At 47.9% G+C, this 19,863-nt stretch overlaps 1 protein-coding gene across 2 annotated transcripts in view; it reads right to left on the bottom strand.

The window, feature by feature from the left end:
- The window catches only part of RGS9 (regulator of G protein signaling 9), a 91,603-nt gene extending 85,646 nt beyond the window's left edge, over positions 1-5,957 (bottom strand). For both annotated transcript variants that reach the window (XM_025362119.1, XM_025362120.1), the window contains exon 1: positions 5,698-5,957. In XM_025362119.1, the coding sequence (XP_025217904.1) occupies positions 5,698-5,754 (57 nt within the window). In that variant the 5' untranslated portion in view covers positions 5,755-5,957. The remainder of the gene's footprint in view (positions 1-5,697) is intronic.
- Positions 5,958-19,863: the final 13,906 nt, after the last annotated feature.

The following is a 19,863-nucleotide window of genomic DNA, read 5'->3' as shown; positions in this document are numbered from 1 at the left end:
TAGGATGTTTAGCAGCATCCATGTCCTCCACCTACTAGATGCCAGGAGCACCCCCAGGTATGACAACCTAAAATGTATTTAGACATTGCCAAATGTCCCTGGGGGCTTTCATCCTGACTGCACATTCAAACCACCTGGAAAACTTTTCAAAAAGGGCAATGGTTAAGCCTGGCCTGATGGCAGGCACCTGTAAGTGAAATTACTCAGGAGGCCAAGGTGAGAGGATCCCTTGAGCCCAGGAGTTTGAGTCCAGCCTGGGCAATATAGTGAAACCCCACCTCTAAAAAAAGAAATTGTTTAAAAAAAAGAAAACCAGGCCGGGCATGGTGGCTTACACCTGCAATCCCAGCACTTTAGGAGGCCAGGGCAGGTGGATCACCTGAGGTCAGGAGTTTGAGACCAGCCTGACCAACACGGTGAATGTGTTGTAGAGACGGGGGTCTCTACTGAAAACACAAAAATTAGCCAGGCATGGTGGCAGGTCCCTGTAATCCCAGCTACTTCGGAGGCTGAGGCAGGAGAATCACTTGAACCCCGGAGGCAGAGGTTACAGTGAGCCGAGATCTCACCACTGCTCTCTAGCCTAAGCAACAGAGACAGACTCAAGTCTCAAAAAAAAAAAAAAGAAAAAAAAAAAAAGGAAGGAAGAAAACCAGTGGCATAAAAAGACCAATGCTTAAGCCTCACTTCCAGGCCAAGTAATCAGAAACTCAAAGTACGGTGAGTTGATATTAACGTGTTTTAAAGTGCAGTCCAGGTTGAGAATTACTCATTCCCTCTCACCAGAATCATCTTTCTAGCTTATAAACCAACTCATCTTATTCATCCCTGATTTTCAAACGTCAAACAGCTTCTCATTAAACACAGAAGTCATTAAACTCTGTAGCATGACCTAGGAAGCCCTCCAGTTCTGGGCTTTTCTTTTTGTTTGTTTGGTTTTTTGTGTTTGTTTTGTTTTGTTTGTTTGTTTTGAGACTGAGTCTCGCTCTGTCACCCAGGCTGCAGTGCAGTGGCACAATCTCAGCTCACTGCAGCCTCTGACTCCTGGGTTCAAGCGATTCTCCTGCCTCAGCCTCCTGAGTAGCTGGGAATACAGGCACATGCCACCATGCCCAGCTAATTTTTGTATTTTTAGTAGAGACAGGGTTTTACCACATTAGCCAGGCTGGTCTTGAACTCCTGACCTAGTGATCAGCCTGCCTCGGCCTCCCAAAGTACTGGGATTACAGGCGTGAGCTACCGCACAGGCAGTTCTGGGGAGTTCTTACCTACCAACCTTCCCCTCCATCAATGCCAAGCTCACTTCCTGCACACTTGGAGCCAGCTCTCCCGACCCCCAGGCAATCTCCCAAATCACCCTGCTACTTTCCATGTCCATGTTTTGTATTGCCTAAAATGTCACTCATTTCCCCAACCTCCTGGCCAAAAACTACTGACTTCTTATCATTCGACTCCATTGCAAGCCCCCTTGTGAAATCTGTCCTGATCCCCCGTGACCCCAGATAGAACTGACCACCCCCTGCTTGGTGTTACATGTCTCCTCTAACAATGTCTGTCACAGCCTATGGAACAATTCTTGTCTCCTTGTTTACATATCTGTCTTTCCCCACTAGACTCTAAGCTCCTTGGTGCTCCCAGGACCTGGCATCTAGCCCATAAGTACCCAATTATGTGTCTGTATTGAATGAAAGAACATTACAAGCAAGAGATGCCAAACTCTGCCTGAATATCCTCAATATTCCTGCTTCTGCATTCCTTTCTCAGGCAAAAAGAGCTGCCAGAAGCCACACAGGAAAACAAAGCTGTCTACCAGAAGGCTTCCCCAAGAAAGTCCATCCCATGGTGAATCCCAAGGGCGGTGGTGGTACTGGCTTGGAGGGTGATCTGGTAATTGCAAAGGGGAATGGGCCATCCCCAGAACAAGAGTCCATGGGTGCCGGAACCACAGGAGGCCACCTACCTGCGTTCATCTGTCCACTGTGTGCCATCAGCTAATTCTCCAGCAAAGCCTCTGCCTCTTTCTACCACATCTTAAACGAGCCCAGGCATCAGAGGTGGGCAGCGGCATGGCTGGTGGGCATGCTGACCCATGGTTACATTGAGACTGAGATGGAGGCATGGGTGTGAGAACCTCAGGAATCGCACAAGGACCTTTCTGACCAGCATGGCTCTCCCTGGCCCCATGACAGCTGTCATTTCTCAAGAGGCTGGAGCTGCAGGGGCACAGAGGATCCTGAATGAACTCTCTTAGTTCAGGGAGAAGGCATCCCACCCATTCCTCTGGCTCACACCAGTGGCCTATTTTTTTTTTTTTTTTTTTATACAGAATCTCTCTGTCACCCAGGCTGGAGTGTAGTGGCATGAACTCGTGAACTCAAGTTACTGCAACTTCCACCTCCCGGGTTCAAGCGATTCTCCTGCCTCAGCCTCCCAAGTAGCTGGGATTACAGGTGCCCACCACCACGCCCCGCTAATTTTTATATTTTTAGTAGTCACAGGGTTTTGCCATGTCGGCCAGGCTGACCTCGGCCTCCCAAACTGCTGGGATTACAGACATGACCCACTGCATCTGGCCCACCAGTGGTCTTCTTAATTTGCAAATCTGCCATATCACTTGCCCATTCCAATTTCTGTAGTGGCTCTGTACAAGATAAAACCAAACCTTTCACAGGTCTTGAAGGCCCATATGCACCTGCTACCTCCGCCTTCCTTTCCAGCTTCCCACTCCCCTTGCACTTCAAAATCCATCCATTACAGAACACGGCCCCACCCCCCTAGCTTTCGCACGCCTCTGTGCCTGCACTGGTCCCTCTGCCTGAAACATCTTTCCGTTTCTGCCTGGAAACCCCTGTGTATCCTTCAGGTCTCCGCTCTGTGTCCCTAAGCACATTGAGCCGGGCTTTCCCACAGCCTCCACACTCTGCCTTACATCATGGGAAAGCTCCTGGCATTGCATCACCACTTGTGACAGACAACGACCACTCCTGTATTTCTTCCTGGTTTCACCATCTAGTGCTGCGTGACTGGCAAGCCGCTTAGACTCTCTGAGCCTCAGCTTTCTTCTTTGTGAAATGGTGACCATAACCTCCAGCTTATGAAATAGATGAGATAATGCACATTAACGCCCCTCCCCACCCCATCATGGACACAGACAGCGTACTTCATCACATGCACAGAACGAGTGGTGAGTGACAGTTGCACCCAGGTCCACGCTTTTTAGTTCCAGGCCCTTCTCCAGAAAGCTGGACATAGAATGCAGCTGGGTCTTCATTAAGGATCGCCTGGCACAGGCTCTTGAGGCCTGTTCTGCAGAACTTTATTCTGTCCCCTGCTCCAAGGAGCTCTGTGACATGACCAATACATACACAGATATACAGGATAATAGACAGGGCCCTTACCAGCACAAGGTCTAGGGAAAGAGCGATACTGGAGGTGCGGCAGGGTCTGTAGGGCACAGAGAAGGGAGCTGTCCTGCCCAGGGGCATTAGGAGAACCAGCCTTCACGGACGAGGGGTAGCTGAGCTGGGCACGGGAAGAGAAGTGGAACTTGGCAAGCGAGAGGGGGAGAAAGGACTTTCCCAGCAGACGGACCCTGAGGCATGAAAGGGCACAGGTTCCTAAAAAGGAAGGAAGTCTTTGAGGCAGGAGCCCAGGGGTGCCTGTGGCTGCTTTGTTGTTTCCCAGAGGGCAGGTGTGGAAGGCAGGCAGGCAGGAGGCAAAGCCAGGAAGATGGTGGGAGCAGGATCCTGGGTAGCCAGGGTGCTCAGGGGAAGGTTGGACTTTATCCTGGGAATGTGGGAAGCCAGTGGAGGGTTTCGGGTCAAGGAGGTCACCATTGATTTGGGGGAAAAAAACTGTGTGTAGGAAAGATGTCATGGAGGAGGGGAGGCGGGGTGGAAGGGGGGGAGCTGGGATGCAGGAGGGGAGGTTAGGGTAGAGGAGGGGTAAGTTAGGATGGAGGAGGAGAAGGCTGGGGAGGAGGAGGACAATGGGGTAGAGGAAGGGGAAGACAGGGTGGAGGAAGAGGAGCTGGGGTGGAGAAGGGAAAGGTGGGTGGAGGGGGAGAGCTGGGGTGGAGGAGGGGGAGCTGAAATGTAGGAGGGAGAGGTTAGGGTGGAGGAAGGGAGACTGGGGTGGAGGAGGAAGAGTTTGGGTGGAAGAGGGGAGGCCAGGGTGGAGGAGGAGATGCTGGGGTGGAGGAGGGGATGCTGGGGTGGAGGAGGGGATGCTGGGGTGGAGGATGGGGAGTTTGGGTGGAGGAGGGGAGGCTAGGGTGGAGGAGAGGGAGTTTGGGTGGAGGAGGGGAGGCTAGGGTGGAAGAGAGGATGCTGGGGTGGAGGAGGGGTGGCTGGGGAGGAGGAGGGCAGCCTGGGGTGGAGGAGAGACTAGAGACCAAGACACTAGTTAGAAGACCAAGGTAAAGAGAGGAGAATCTACTAGAGAAGAGTCGTGATGGAAAAGAATGCCAGAGATTCAATAAACAAATTGAATTATCTCCAGACAATTACTCTCTGAGCCCCCAAGCCAGAGCTGTCCTGCCTGGGAGGAGGCAGTCCTAGGGTAAATCCTGGAAGATGATGTGTGGCTTTGAGATAGCCGACTTAGGCAGTTTCTTCTGCTTTTAGTAACTGGTATCTGCAATACAGGCTCTCAGGGTTCTTTCTGAGGGAAACAACATCCAGCCTGTCTGCTTTATGGATGATACCCACACCTCTACTACCCAGGAGATGAGCACGAGCATCTTGAAGTAGGTGGATCAAATGCAACCAACTGTCCCGGAGTCCCCAGGGCTGTCCCGGTTTTAGCACTGAAAGTCCTGGGCAAATCAGGACAGTGGTCACCGACTATACCAATTTGCTGAGCTCCAGGGGCTCAGGGAGAGCCCAGCTCGTCACAAAACATTCAACTAATTCTACTTAACAAGATAAGCCTAAGAAGATGGACACTACGCTGTGAAAAGTGGCTATGGGTGGGAGGAAGGACAAAGACGTGACCCAGGACCGAATCCTCTATAGATCTCTTCTGACAGTGATTATCTCAGAAGCTCAGAACTAAATGAACCACTTTGTCCCCACACACATCACCCCACAGGTGCATTCCACCTCCCACATGTCCATCCTGTGTGCACACCCTGTGCCCGGACACTTTGTCTGGGAAAGCATTCACAAGGGAAGCGAAAAGGTTGGGACTTCTGCCGCCAGCGCAGACAGCGGGAGATGCACAGATAGACACACTCAAATGAGGGCTCTTTAAGGTGGCCCTTTATCCTACAAATCACCCCGTTTTCATGGGCTATGTGTACACACACACACACTTTAAAATAGTGCAGTTTTGAATCAGAAAAAAAAGGCAAAAATGGTAATGTCACATCTGGTCGTCTTACAACAATATCAGCAGGCTGTCTCAAATCTGCCACAGCCTGAACTGAACCTGCTTCTCCCGAGTAACAGGTTGTTTTCACCTCCCGCAGACCATCCGCGCTGGCTTCAGATTCTCCACTACAGGCAGGGCACACGAAAACCTAATTATTATAGTCATCAATATCGACACACACAGCAAAGAAGTCACTTAATAAAATCGAGCAGCACAAATCGACCCAAAGGGGTGCCCTCCACTCCTGCCCCACGTGTCCTCGGACGCCTCGCAGACGCGGTCCCCCGACCGCCTCCCAGGGCCCAGGTGAGGGGCCAGGATTACCTTTTGGAGAAATGCCATCCTCGGCCTGTACTGCTGGCCTTGGTGTCGGATTGTCATCTTGGCCCCTGGATGGATTCACAGCCAGAACACCAGTGGGAGACAAGAGGAGAAGCCCCCCAAGTTCGAAAGGCAGCCTGGCTCGCCCCAGCCCTGGGCGTCGACGGGGAGGCGGCTGGGCGGGGAGGGCGCGGGCCGGGCCCCCCTGACTCTCACTAGGCGCCGCTGACTTGGAAAGCAGCTGGAATCCGCGCCAGCCAATCCGCGAGCGGTGCCACGGGCTCATTAGCATGCGCTGCACGGGCGCCTACCTGCCGCCAGGGGGCGCTGTCCGCCCCTCGCCGGGACCCCGTGGAGCAGCAGGTGAGACCCGCAGGGCAGGGCCCCGGGAGGAGGAGCAGGAGGAGAAGGGGGACCTGGTGGGATGAGCGAGACATTTAACTTGGGGCGGAGTTATGCAGAGAAGTGACACAAAGAGCCCTCACTAATGCAGCGCGGTGGAAAATACGGAGTTTCCTATTTCAGCTCTGCCATTAACAAGCCGGCAGCCCTGGGTAAGTTCCTTACAGTCTCTAAGTGTCAATGTCCTTCACTCAAAAGTAAAAATTGGAAAATGGGATCATAATAGATGAGGTTGCTATGTAGAAGAGGATCATATAGAAAAGGTTGCTATACCATTTTAATGAGGAGATATGTAACACAGTGCTTGGCCCTCAATAAATGCTTAGAAAAAAAAAATTAGAGGTGGCGATTTATTGACCCAATAGCACAGGAATTGCTAAGATGTGGGTTTAAAAAGAGAGAGCAAAGAAGTGAAGAAGGAAGAGGGGAAGGTTATAGTGCTCACCGGGCTAGCTGTCTGGCATTGAGCGAATTATGTTTTACTTCTCTGGTTCTTAGTGTTTCGGTTAGTTGGTTGGTTGATTGGGGTTTGCTGCTGTTGTTGTTGTTTAACTTTTTTTTGAGACAGGGTCTTGCTCTGTCACCCAGGCTGGAGTGCAGTGGTGTGATCACGGTTCGTTGCAGCCACAACCTCCCAGGCTCAAACAATCCTGCCACCTCAGCCTCCCCAGTAGCTGGGGCTACAGGCATGCGCCACCACCCCCAGCTAATTTTTACAAAAATTGTTTGTGGAGAGGGTTTCACTATGTTGCCAAGGCTGGTTTCAAACTCCTGGGCTCAATCGATCTGCCCACCTCGGCCTCCCAAAGTGCTGGGATTACAGGAGTGAGCCACTGCAGCTGGCTGATTTGCTTATTTTAATAGACTTTATTTTTTAGAGCAGTTTTAGGTTCACAGCACAACTGAGCAGAAGGTATAGGGACATGTTATATATCCCCTCTCCCCACACACGCACAGCCTCCTCCGTGATCAACATCTTCCACTGGAGTGGCCCATTTGTTACAATTGATGAACCTACACTGACACCACATTATGTCAGCAATTTCATCTTGAGAAAAATGCAAGGATGAAGCCTCTAAGTTACTATCAAGAGCCCTTCTGCTTTGTCATATAAAGCACTTTCTCTTAAACATACTCGATGGTTATTGAGTGTAGCAGATAAAATGTTTAAGTTGGAAGAAAACAAGAAGGCGTTTACCTTAGAAAGGCACAGTCAACCAATGTCCCTTTAAAGCAGTGGTTCTTGGCTGGCTGTGGTGGCTCACGCCTATAATTCCAGCACTTTGGGAGGCCCAGGCAGGCGAATCACTTGAGGTCAGGAGTTTGAGACCAGGCTGGCCAACATGGCAAAACCCTATCTCTATTAAAAATACAGAAATCAATCAGCCTAGTGGCGCAACCTGTAATCCCAGCTACTCAGGAGGCTGAGGCGCAAGAATCACTTGCACCCAGAGGCTGCAGTGAGCCAAGACTGAGCCACTGCACTCCAGCCTGGGTGATAGAGTCAGACTCTGTCTCAAAAAAAAAGCAGTGGTTCTTATCCATTCTCACAGGTGATATTTACCTGTAAGAATCTGATGAAAACTATGGACACTCAGGAACACACACACACATACACACACATACACACACATTCACACAACACTGACTGAAGTTCGCAAACAATTTCAAGAGGTTCATGCCTGGGCCCTCCTGTGCCTTTTCAGGAATCCCTGATTCAGAGCCTCCAATTTAGAGGACCCCGGATGCTGCAGCAATCCGTCCATGCGGAAGACCAGAGATTCTGCCAAGCAAATGGAACCACTGAGAAGTATGCTCCTAGTGTGAGCTGAAATCCTAAGAAAATGCTGGAATATCTTGATTTTTTTCTAATAAAGCATCTTTTGAGCCTATTGTCATGCAGAGCACATGCTGGGATCTGACCAAGAAGATGAGCTATGAAGTTCCTTCCAACTTCAGCATCCCTTATCTCTAGAAACCCTAAGCATCGAGAAGATAAGTGGCTTTCCTAAAATGAAGGATGAGAAAAATTATTCAGGAGCAAAGAGAGGCAAGAATACAAAGCGCTTTGCTCACTAATAGGATAGGAGAGGCCTTAGTGCCTGCCACTCTCCTCCCCATCCCTTCTATCAGGCCCTGCTCTCCAAGCAACTACATTTTGTGGGACCCACCTTTGCTCACTGGACCAGAGCTGCGGGGCATGGGACCCAGAGGCCAGTTCCCCACACGATAGGACCATGATGTGGATCTGAAAAACGGAGAGGAGCTTGTTAGATTATTACCTTCACAAATGTCAGCTTGAGTCAGATAAAGTCAGGGCCACAGGAAGCTGAGACCAAACGCAAGCTGAAGTTATGAGGAAGGCAAAATGAAAGGTGAGCAGAAGCAGCCGATCAGAAAAGGGAGGCAACCAGGCTGGGCGCAGAGGCTCACGCCTGTAATCCCAGCACTCTGGGGGACTGAAGCTGGTGGATCACCTGAGGTCAGGAGTTCGAGACCAGCATGGTCAACATGGCAAAACCCCATCTCTACTAAAAATACAAAAAAATGAGCTGGGCATGGTGGTGCATGCCTGTAATCCCAGCTACTCGGGAGGCTGAGGCAGGAGAATCGCTTGAACCTGGGAGGTGGAGGTTGCAGTGAGCCGAGATTTGCACTCCAGCTTGGGCAACAGAGGGAGACTCTGTCTCAAAAAAATACACATATAAAAGAAAAGAAAAAAAGGGAAGCAAACAAGCTGAACGGAGAGCAGCGGGAGGGGCCATGACACAGACAAGCCCCTCAGATTAAGCTGGGTCAGTGCCTTCCCAAGGGCAAGGGTGTCTTCGGGAATCCTCCCACATTATCTGAGTCTTTGTTTCTTGCAACTGAAAGAGCCTGTCATGTAATATGGTATTCAAAGTTTCATGCCCGTGTCCTGGGGGAAAAAAATTGATTTAATTCATCGATTTATTTAATCAACAAACATATTGTTTGCCAGCCATTGTGGTAGAGTCTGGAATTCAAAGCAGAATATGACTCAGTCCTTTCTATGAGAATAAGACCAGAAAAATACAAATATAAAAAAGGAAAAAAAGAATGTGATCCAGTTCCTGTCTCAAGGAGCTCAGAGTTTAAAGTGGAAAAAGAATATTTTAAAAAAAAGTTATAAAATAAAATCTATGTGTAATGAAGATGTAGCCAATGCAATACAGGGTTTTGTGGAAAGGCACCTCACCCAGCCTGAATGGAAGAGAAGATCAGGAAGGCTTCCTGGAAGAGGAGTCTTAAAGAAGATAGGAAGTTAACCAGGTGTAGGGGCAAAGTTTCCTCACAGAGAACAGCACAACAAAAGGTGCAGAGGCAAGGATTAACATAATTTGAGGGTGATGACTAGGAGTTTGTTGGACACAAGGTCAAGAAGTTTGGAGGGCTCAGGCATGGTGACTTACGCTTGTAATCCCAGCACTTTGGGAGGCCAAGATGGGAGAATCACCTGAGGTAAGGAGTTCAAGACCAGCCTGGCCAACATGGTGAAACCCCCGTCTCTACCAAAAATACAAAAATTAGCTGGGTGTGGTGGCAGGCACCTGTAATCTCAGCTACTTGGGAGGCTAAATGAGGCAGGAGAATCACTTGAACCCAGGAGGCCAAGGTAAGCCAAGATCGCACCACTGCACTCCAGCGTGGGTGACAGAGAGAGACTCTATCTCAAAAAAAAAAAAAAAAAGAAAAGAAAAATTTAGAGGGTTTGGGTCAGGGATTAAATGGAAAGGGACATAAAAAATGTTTTATATCTTGATGGGAATGCTGGTTAAATAGGGAAATAAGTTTGCCAAAACTCATCAACTATTCTTAAAATTAGAGCATGTAATTATATGTAAACTGTACCTCGAATGTAAACTTTACCTCAAGTAAAAGGTTGGCCTTGTCATCTCAATGCTTTGGGAGGTTGAGTTGGGTGGATCACTTGAGGCCAGGAGTTTGAGACCCAACCTGGATAACATAGTGAGATGCTGTCTCTACAAAAAAGTTTTAAAAATTAGCCAGGCATGGTGGTGCGTACCTGTAGTCCCAGCTGCTGGGGAGGCTGAGGCAGGAGGATCACTTGAGCTCAGGATCACTACTGTACTCCAGCCTGGGTGACAGAGTGAGACCCTGCCTCAAAAAAAAAAAAAAAAAAACAGGCTAGGCACAGTGGCTGACGCCTGTAATCCCAACACTTTGGGAGGCTGAGGCAGGTGGATCACTTGAGGTCAGGAGTTCAAGACCAGCCTGGCCAACATGGTAAAACCCCGGCTCTACAAAAATACAAACATTAGCTGGGCATTGGGGCAGATGCCTATAATGTCAGCTACCTAGGAGGCTGAGGCAGGAGAATCACTTGAACCTGGGAGGCAGAGGTTGCAGTGAGCCGAAATCATGCCACTGCACTCCAGCCTGGGTGACAGAGTGAGACTCCATCTCAAAAAAAAAAAAATATTGACCAAAAAAAGCAAATAGTACCTTGCAATAAACCAGTACTAAAATTAAATCCTCCTGTGACTCTGACTGAGTCAGTAAATGGATGTTCCATTATCATCAACATCAACATCATCATCAGTTTTGTGACTAGCATCCTCTGCATCATTATCAACAAAAGAGTGTGATTCAGACCCTAAGTGGAGTCATGCTGCCCTGGGTATTGTACAACGTGATCTACATAGTCCTGGACCTTGTTCCCTGTAGGCTAAAACCTCATCCCAGCACAATCATGTGTTCATCCAGACAGAACACGCAAGCAGCAGTGCCCTTTAACGTCCAGGTCTAAGATCATCTCAATAAAATATCGCAACACCTCTAGTCAACCCAACAATTTAGTTCAGTCCAAGCGCTGCACTAAAGCTTAAAAGGACATGTTGCCTGCCTTTGTGCCCCTCTCAAAGTCTGGGAAAAGAAACATAAACTTAAACAGTTCATTTGGACATGATGGATGTTTCAGATCGCTGCCAGGCCAAGACTTCCATGAAGGGACTTCTTAGAAGTGTGGCAGGGTTAAAGGAGCCACTAAGGGATGTTAAAGATCCCAGGTAATATAATAGCGACCATGGGAAGCTGTTATCCATTATCTAGGCATTTAAGGATGGAAAGCCAAAGCCCTGCTGGGAGCGGGGGCTGTCATCTTGGAGGGAGAAAGCCTGAGAGAATACATACCCCGGCTCTCTCTCCTCCTGCCCTCCATCTCCTGTTCCCTCCCAGTGTTCAGTCTTAACCCAAATCCAGAGGGCAATGGATCTGCAGTCTTTTAGAGTTAGCCTCCTGCAGCGCAGAGGCAGAGAAGGGCAAAAATTCTGGGGGCTGGAAAGGATACAGGGGAGTCACACTGTGAAGACGCAGCACATGGGTTAAATGTCTGTGGTAGTGTGCACGCCCAGATCTCGGTCTCAGAGTTCATCCTCTGTCCTCAAGCACTTTGGACAACTCAGGTACAGCACCTCCCACACCTGCCCTGACCTGGACAGAAATGGTGTCGGGTTCATCTGACTCCCTGAGTCACCGCCCATCCTCTACCCTTGCTTACGTTTCATCTAATTGTCTTGTGTGAAAGTATTATAAGTGTATACTACATTTGCAATTCTAAAAAAAATCATACAGAGAGAAAAACCTTCAGATGCATGAATGTTTCTTCTTAGGTCCTTGTAGCCAATACAGCATGAAGACATACTCTGGTGGGAAACCAAAGGGCATTATTTTCCACGCTGAGCATATCAAGCCAGCTGGGCAGAGTCTCTCTGCACCTCATGGGTCAGCCCAAGTTCAACAATAAAGGGAAGTGACGGTTGGACACACCCACCTTTATCTCTGCACTTTCACATTCTCCACAAAGAAGCCACGTTGGACCTCTGGAAGCTGGCCAAACCTGGTGGCCCCGGGTGTTTGATCAGGGAAAGAAGGAGAAAAAGAAGAGTTGGTACTTCCTAGAAGGCTTCCTGCCTCTTCCTCATCTGGGGGTTGTTCAGAAACTATTTCAACCTAGTGGGGACCACCAGCTACCACCACAAACCACAGTCCTATCATAGAAACCTGGTTCCTCTCAATTTTTTTTATCCTAAATTAAATTCACTGGATGTATCCAGAAAAGATATTTTTCACATGCATTGCTTGAGATGAACATAGCAAAAAAAGAACAAATCACACCTTTCTCTGTTCCCCACCCCTTCCCAATTCTGTAGGGTACACTTCCATCTAAGGACCAGGTCAGATTGGAACTGTTGAAGGGCATTTGCTACTTGTTTTAAGGGTATTATTATGTTTTATTATAGAAAATTTAGAAATACAGAGTTTTAAAAAATGACAGTATGGGAAAAGGTACTTTTATGACTTATAATAAGCTTTGGTTTTAAGATAGTGCTGGGATTAGCAGGGTGTGAAGACCATGAAGCACAAGATGTGTGCCCTTGTCCCTCCGCTGCCTCTGACCAGATAGGAGCCTTTTGTTCACAGCTTCCTGGAGTATAATTGGCATACAATAAACTGCACATATTTAAAGTGTGCAATTTGATATGTTTTGGCATATATATACACCCATGAAACTGTACACACAATCAAGATAGGGAAATTATCCATCATCCCCCAAAATTTCTTTGCACCACCTCTGACCTTCGCCTCCTCCCCTACACTGTCCCCACATAACCACTGACCTGCTTTCTGTCACTATGGATTAGTTGGATGGGTGACTTTGTTTTATTATTTTTTTTTTATTTATTTATTTTATTTTTTAGCTCTGTCGCCCAGGCTGGAGTGCAGTGGCACGATCATAGCTCACTGCAACCTCCAACTCCTGGGCTCAGGCAAACTTCCCGCCTCAGGCTCCCGAGCAACTGAGACTACAGGCATGCACCACCATGCCAGGCCAATTCTTTTATGTTTTGTAGAGACAAGGTCTCGCTGTGTTGCACATGCTGGACTCCAAATCCTGGGCTTAAACAATTCTCCAGCCTCAGCCTCCCAAGTAACTGGGATTACAGATGTGTGCCACCACACCCAGTGAGGATGGGTGACTTTGATCAAGTTACCTAACCTCTCTGATTCTCTGGTTTCTCACTAGTAATATGTAATTTCAAAAAGAAACAGACATGATGAATTCAAAACTCCCCTCAAATTTGGAAATCCTATGAGGTCAGTATTCTGAGGAGAGTAAAAAGCTCAATCAGCCCTGAGGTGTAGCAGAATGGGAACAGTGCTCCCCCTAAGTCAAGGCCCTTCTGAACTTAGACCAACCACCCCAAAATGGGACTCCATGTGGCAGACATTCAAAAGAGCTGAGGGCTACCAACAACATTCCCCACAAGTTATCACACAGAGATCAGGGATGGGGCAAGAGGGACCTACTTTAGAAAAGAGACCTCAGGAAAATGTACTAATCGCTGCACTCCATTTGTATTAATCTTACTGAAGCCCCTTTCTTTGGCCAAACATTCCCACCCTGCAAAGGATGCTTACACAGAATGCACGCCAACGGAGGGTCCTCTACTGACACTGGCCCCCAAGATCCACCTGGAGGCTTGTGCCTCCCTCAGTGTTTCTGCCAACTGCCCAGGTTCCCCCCTTGCCCTGACTGTGACAGGATGGCTACGGCACCACAGCTGTGTGGATCGGGGGGGATCCCACCTCCTCCTTCAGCTTCCACCAGCCACCACCACTCTTTGTAAGGAGCTGAGAGGGTGGTAGGGAACAAGCATCTGTCTTATGGTTTTCCAAAGCAAGGGATTTTCCAAAACTCCTGCCCATTTTACCCTTGGTTTTCCCAGAAATGGAAATGTCTGGAAGGGCACAGGAAGATGATTGATACAGGAGACACAAAGAAAATAAAAACATTAACTCCTGCAAGAATGCATTTTTAATCTGGTTCAGGTGTTGCTTCTAAAGATCCACCTTCCCTAGGCTCATTTCTCTTTGTTTTGATGTGTGAACCTAATAATCGCTTTCTCTATCTGTGAATCAGTCTGTCTATCTAACCATCCATCCATCCATCCATCCATCCATCCCATCCATCCATCCATCTTCATCTCTATGTCTTGTTACATCACCTGAACCTTGGAAAAGCTAATTGTGCTTTTTTTTTCATCTTTCTTTATCTTTAGTAGACAGCCCTTCTGGGTTCAAAATTTAAACCACCCTGCTGACAGCAAATGAGGTGTTAAAAAGTACAAATTCTGACCGGGCACAGTGGTTCACACCTGTAATCTCAGCACTTTGGGAGGCCATGGTGGGCAGATCACTTGAGGTCAGGAGTTTGTGACCAGCCTGGCCAGCATGGCAAAACCCAGTCTCCACTAAAAAATACAAAAATTAGCCGGGCATGGTGGCACATGCCCATTAATCCCAGCTACTTGGGAGGCTGAGGTAGGAGAATCGCTTGGACCTGGGATGCAGAGATTGCAGTGAGCCAAGATTGTGCCACTGCACCCCAGCTTGGGCAACAGAGTGAGACTTCATCTCAAAAATATATATATATACACAAATCCTTAGGGGTGGAGGGAATGAGAAACGACTGCTAATGAGTATAGTGTTTCTTCATGAAAATGTTCTGGAATTTGTAGTAGAGATTCAACCTGTGAATATGCCAAAACTACTGAGTTGTGTACTTTAATAGGGTAAATTTTATGGTATGTGAATTATATCTCAATTTTTAAAAAATACATAAGCCAGGTACAGTGGCATGTACCTGTAATCACAGCTATTTAGGAGGCTAAGGGAGGAAGATCACTTGAGCCCAGCAGTGTGAGGCTGCAGTAAGCTATGACTGCACCACTGTACCTCAGCCTGGGTGACAGAGCAAGACCCTGTCTCTAAAAAAAATAATGATAATAGAAGGAGCATTCTGTCCTCCTAGAATATTCTACTAGATCTTCATCCTAAGGGCAACTGGGCTTGTCCCCCAGGGTGTCATACCCATTACGGGGGAGGTTGCTTTGCTCCTCTGTCATCACCCTATTTCCAGGCTGGTATTAGGAGTTCCCCAAGCTTCCCCCTGCCACTTCTGAACCATCGTTCTTCCACTTTGGTGCTAAACCCTTCCTCCTCTGAGGCGTACACACCCATCTCCACCACCCTACTCCTCCTAGTACTCTTGTCTTTCTCCAGATTTTCCCCCACAGAACTTGAGCACCTTACCCACATCCTCCTCTTATCCATCCTGGGTGATTTCAGAGTCCCAATGGATGAACTCCCAACTTTCTGACCCTCAACCTCCTCCGTTTCAGCGATCTTTGCTTCTGCTTCACTTCAGCTAACCACTTCCATGGCCATATCCCGATCTTAACTTTGAGCTGAGTCATCTTGGGAAAGTCTTGAACTTGCATATTTGTCCTCTAAGTCCAGCATTCAGTCCTGCTCAGGGTTCACTTACCTGTTGTTCATCATCGTGAAACCTCTAGGTCCCAGGACCTTCTGTTTGCTCCAAGTGTCCCATCCCTCATGAGTTAGGTCTTCCCTCCTCTCAGCTTAAGTCTGCCCCATTTGCTATCTTCATTTCTTTTTATTTTTCTCTGCACCCAGGGGTCTCACTGCCACCCAGGCTGGAGTGCAATGGCATGATCTCGGCTCACACAGCCTCAACCTCCTGGGCTCCAGTGATCCTCTGACCTCAGCCTCCTGAGTAGCTGGGACTACAGGCGCGTGCCACCATGCCCGGCTAAATTTTTTTTGTAGTTTTGGTGAAGATGGAGTTTTGCCATGTTACCCAGGTTTGAACTCCTGAGCTCAAGCGATCCACCCACCTCGACCTCCCGAAGTGCTGAGATTACAGGCGCAAGCCACTGCACCTGGCCTACTACCTTCTTACGAGCCTCTCAAGAAGAGCCCCTCACCTTCTCTCTAACAGACTTGTCCAAAATTTCCCAGTCATGGATCAATCAATCCCATACCCAGGTAGACACAGCCAGAATTTATTATTTATTTATTTATTTCGAGACGGAGTCTCGTTCTGTTGCCCAGGCTGTAGTGCAGTGGTGCAATCTTGGCTCACTGCAGCCTCCACCTCCCAAGTTCAAGCAATTCTCCTGCCTCAGCCTCCTGAGTAGCTGGGACTACAGGCTCATGCCACCATGCCCGGCTGATTTTTGGTTTTTTGTTTTGTTTTGTTTTCTGTTCATTTGTTTGTTTAGTAGAGTTGGGCTTTCACCAAGTTGGCCAGGCTGGCCTCAAACTCGTGACCCCAAGTGATCTGCCCACCTTGGCCTCCCAAAGTGCTGGGATTACAGGCATGAGCCACCGTGCCTGGCTGACACAGCCAGAATTTATTTCACTGAATTTAGGTCACTGTTATCTACCAGTTCAGGGCGGCTGAGCACTGCAGTCATGGAAAGAGCACAGAATTTGGAACAAAATAAACCATGGCTGAGTCTTGGTTTGGCTGCTTACTAACATGCGTGCCCCTGGGCAAAGCCTCCACTTTCTAATAATTCATTTGTTTGCTATGAGAAAATCAAATTATTCTTAACAAATTATAATTAATATTGTAAGTGAAAATGTTTAGGCCAGGCATGGTGACTCACGCCTGTAATCCCAGCACTTTGGGAGGCCAAAGCAGGTGGATCACCTGAGGTAAGGAGTTTGAGACCAGCCTGGCCAACATGATGAAACTCCATTTTTACTAAAAATACAAAAATTAGCTGGGTGTGGTGGCACACACCTGTAATCCCAGCTACTTGGGAGGCTGAGGCAGGAGAATCACTTGAACCTGGGGGTTAGAGGTTGCAGTGAGCCGAGATCATGACAATGCACTCCAGCCTGGGCAACAGAGTGAGACCCCATCTCAAAAAAAAAAAAAAAGTGAAAATGTTTGCTAAATTGCAGAATCTGGTGGTAGGAGAAGCTAGTTAAGTCAAGAAGTCCTCTATCTGTTAGGTTCCAGCTGCCTCACCGAAGGCTGCTAAGGGTTACCAGTACCTGAATTAGGACACCATTGCATTAATACCAATTAGGACTTCATGGAAAAACTTTCTAACAACTAATTTTGTTCTTTAAACTAAGCAGATGATCTCACAGACCAGGGAACTGGGTGTCTTTGGAGTGTTCCCAGCGTCAGTGGCCATGGTCCAAAGTTGTAGATGAGATCTACTCTATACTCAATGGTAAACTATGCTCCTATCTATCTCTTTCAACTCTGAGAATTTCTGAGTCTCAGATGGATTCCAGGAGAGTCTTGTACGGCAGAGAGATTGATGCTGGTATCACTCATTCAGTATCACCATCAAAAGATGAGCAATCACTCATTAGAAAGGGTTTTCGTGGCTCAAGCCTGTAATCCCAGCACTTTGGGAGGCCGAGACGGGTGGATCACGAGGTCAGGAGATCGAGACCATCCCGGCTAACACGGTGAAACCCTGTCCCTACTAAAAAATACAAAAAACTAGCCAGGTAAGGTGGCAGGCGCCTGTAGTCCCAGCTACTCGGGAGGCTGAGGCAGGAGAATGGCATGAACCCGGGAGGCGGAGCTTGCAGTGAGTGGAGATCCGGCCACTGCACTCCAGCCTGGGGGACAGAGTGAGACTCCGTCTCAAAAAAAAAAAAAAAAAGAAAGAAAGGGTTTTCAAGGGTTTCCAGGCCGGCCTGACACATCTGCTCCAGGCACCTAATGAAGCCTGCCCCTTCCCTAGTGTCTTACTGTATCTTTGTTGAGATGGGGTCTTGCTATGTCGCACAGGCTGGTGTCGAACTCCTGGGCTCAAAGGATCCTCCCGCCTTGGCCTCCCAAAATGCTGGGATTACAGTTGTGAGCCACCATGCCCGGCCTTGTTTACTGTATCTTAAGCTTCCTCTACGCTTTGCATTTTATGTCTGAATGTTTGCATATGAATACTGGCCTTGCAGGGTGGTCTTTCTTGAAGGTAGATTGGATCTATCTGAAGAGAATGCTAATTTCTCCTTTTAGTCTCCAAGGAAAGAGATGATTCCTAAGGCAGAAAAAGGAAGCAGTAATTCAGAAAGTGAATTTTAGGCACAAATGTGTCCCTAGAACTCATCTGTCCACCATATGGGAGCCAGTCTAGGGATAGGGAGATAGGCAGTCTGCAATCCCCAGCAATCAAGTTTTTTGTTTTTATGGTTTTTTTTAAGAAAATTGTTCATATTCATCTGGTTTCCTCTATTCCCCTTTTGTTGATCGTCTAGGATTTATTACCTTTTCACTAGTTGTTCCAACTTCTTTCTCAGCTCTGGACTCGAGACTATTCTGTTTTATTCAAGAAGACTTTATTGAGCACCATTTCTGGGGTGGGAACAGTGTTAAGCACCCAGAGTACAAAGGTGAATAAGACACAGTCCCACCTTCTGGGTATTCCCTGTAGGAAAGAAAAATATAAAATAAACGTCTAGGATAATGCAGTAGATGATATTGCAACATGTGGAAAGTAAACAGAAAAGGAAAAAAAGGAAGGTGGTAATAAAGCATGCTAGACATAGAAAATATTGATCAGGCCGGGCGCGGTGGCTCAAGCCTGTAATCCCAGCACTTTGGGAGGCCGAGACGGGCGGATCACGAGGTCAGGAGATCGAGACCATCCTGGCTGACACGGTGAAACCCCGTCTCTACTAAAAAATACGAAAAACTTAGCCGGGCGAGGTGGCGGGCGCCTGTAGTCCCAGCTACTCGGGAGGCTGAGGCAGGAGAATGGCGTAAACCCAGGAGGTGGAGCTTGCAGTGAGCTGAGATCCGGCCACTGCACTCCAGCCTGGGTGACAGAGCGAGACTCCGTCTCAAAAAAAAAAAAAAAAAAAAGAAAATATTGATCAGAGTCACAGAGGCAGGAACTGATGATGGTAGGACGTAACAAGCATTATTATACCTGCTTCATTCATTTAATTTTTACCCTGTGAGGCAGGGGACTATTAATGTGCCCATTCAACAAATGAGTATACTGAGAGTCAGAGAAGCTGAATAACAAGCTGACATTCATGCATCTGTTAAGCAGCAGAGCCAGGACTGGGGGGCCTTCAGTCTGGCTCCTGACTTCATGTCTTACTGCCTCGCCATGCTGGGATATTCTCACTGGCCAGACCTGCGTCATGGGCTCACTCCAGAAGTGGATTGAGGGCTAGCAGGTTTCCCACAGAAAAATCCTACTGTTAAAATCATTAAAAGAAAAACTGAATGTTGGGCAAACAAAAACAATGGTTGTCCATTGCAGAATCACTTCAAAAATACAGCTTTTCCTTTCTCTTGCATTATTTGCTTGAGATAAATTTTCACAGATGGGATCCCATGAGTCACGGTGGCTTTTGATATAAAATGCCAAGTAGTTTTTCAACAGGATGGCATATATTTACATTCCGTCTGCTCAGAATGAACTAATTTCACCACACCTTTATTTGTGTTGGATGCCATATGTTTTATAAACCTAGACAATTCTAATTTTACTAGATTCTACAGTTATTTGTATTTGCATCGTTTTCCCTATCCCTTTTTAGAGTGGAAAATACAAATAAGAAAGTCTATAGGCCGGGCGCGGTGGCTCAAGCCTGTAATCCCAGCACTTTGGGAGGCCGAGACGGGTGGATCACGAGGTCAGGAGATCGAGACCATCCTGGCTAACATGGTGAAACCTCGTCTCTACTAAAAAATACAAAAAACTAGCCGGGCGAGGTGGCGGGCGCCTGTAGTCCCAGCTACTCGGGAGGCTGAGGCAGGAGAATGGCGTGAACCCGGGAGGCGGAGCTTGCAGTGAGCTGAGATCCGGCCACTGCACTCCAGCCTGGGCAACACAGCGAGACTCCGTCTCAAAAAAAAAAAAAAAAAAAAAAAAA

The sequence above is a fragment of the Theropithecus gelada genome, chromosome 16 (genome assembly GCF_003255815.1).
Source record: "Theropithecus gelada isolate Dixy chromosome 16, Tgel_1.0, whole genome shotgun sequence".
In the NCBI taxonomy this organism is placed as follows: domain Eukaryota; kingdom Metazoa; phylum Chordata; class Mammalia; order Primates; family Cercopithecidae; genus Theropithecus; species Theropithecus gelada.
The sequence above is the reverse complement of the archived record's forward strand: the minus strand, read 5'-3'. Positions and strand labels throughout refer to the sequence as shown.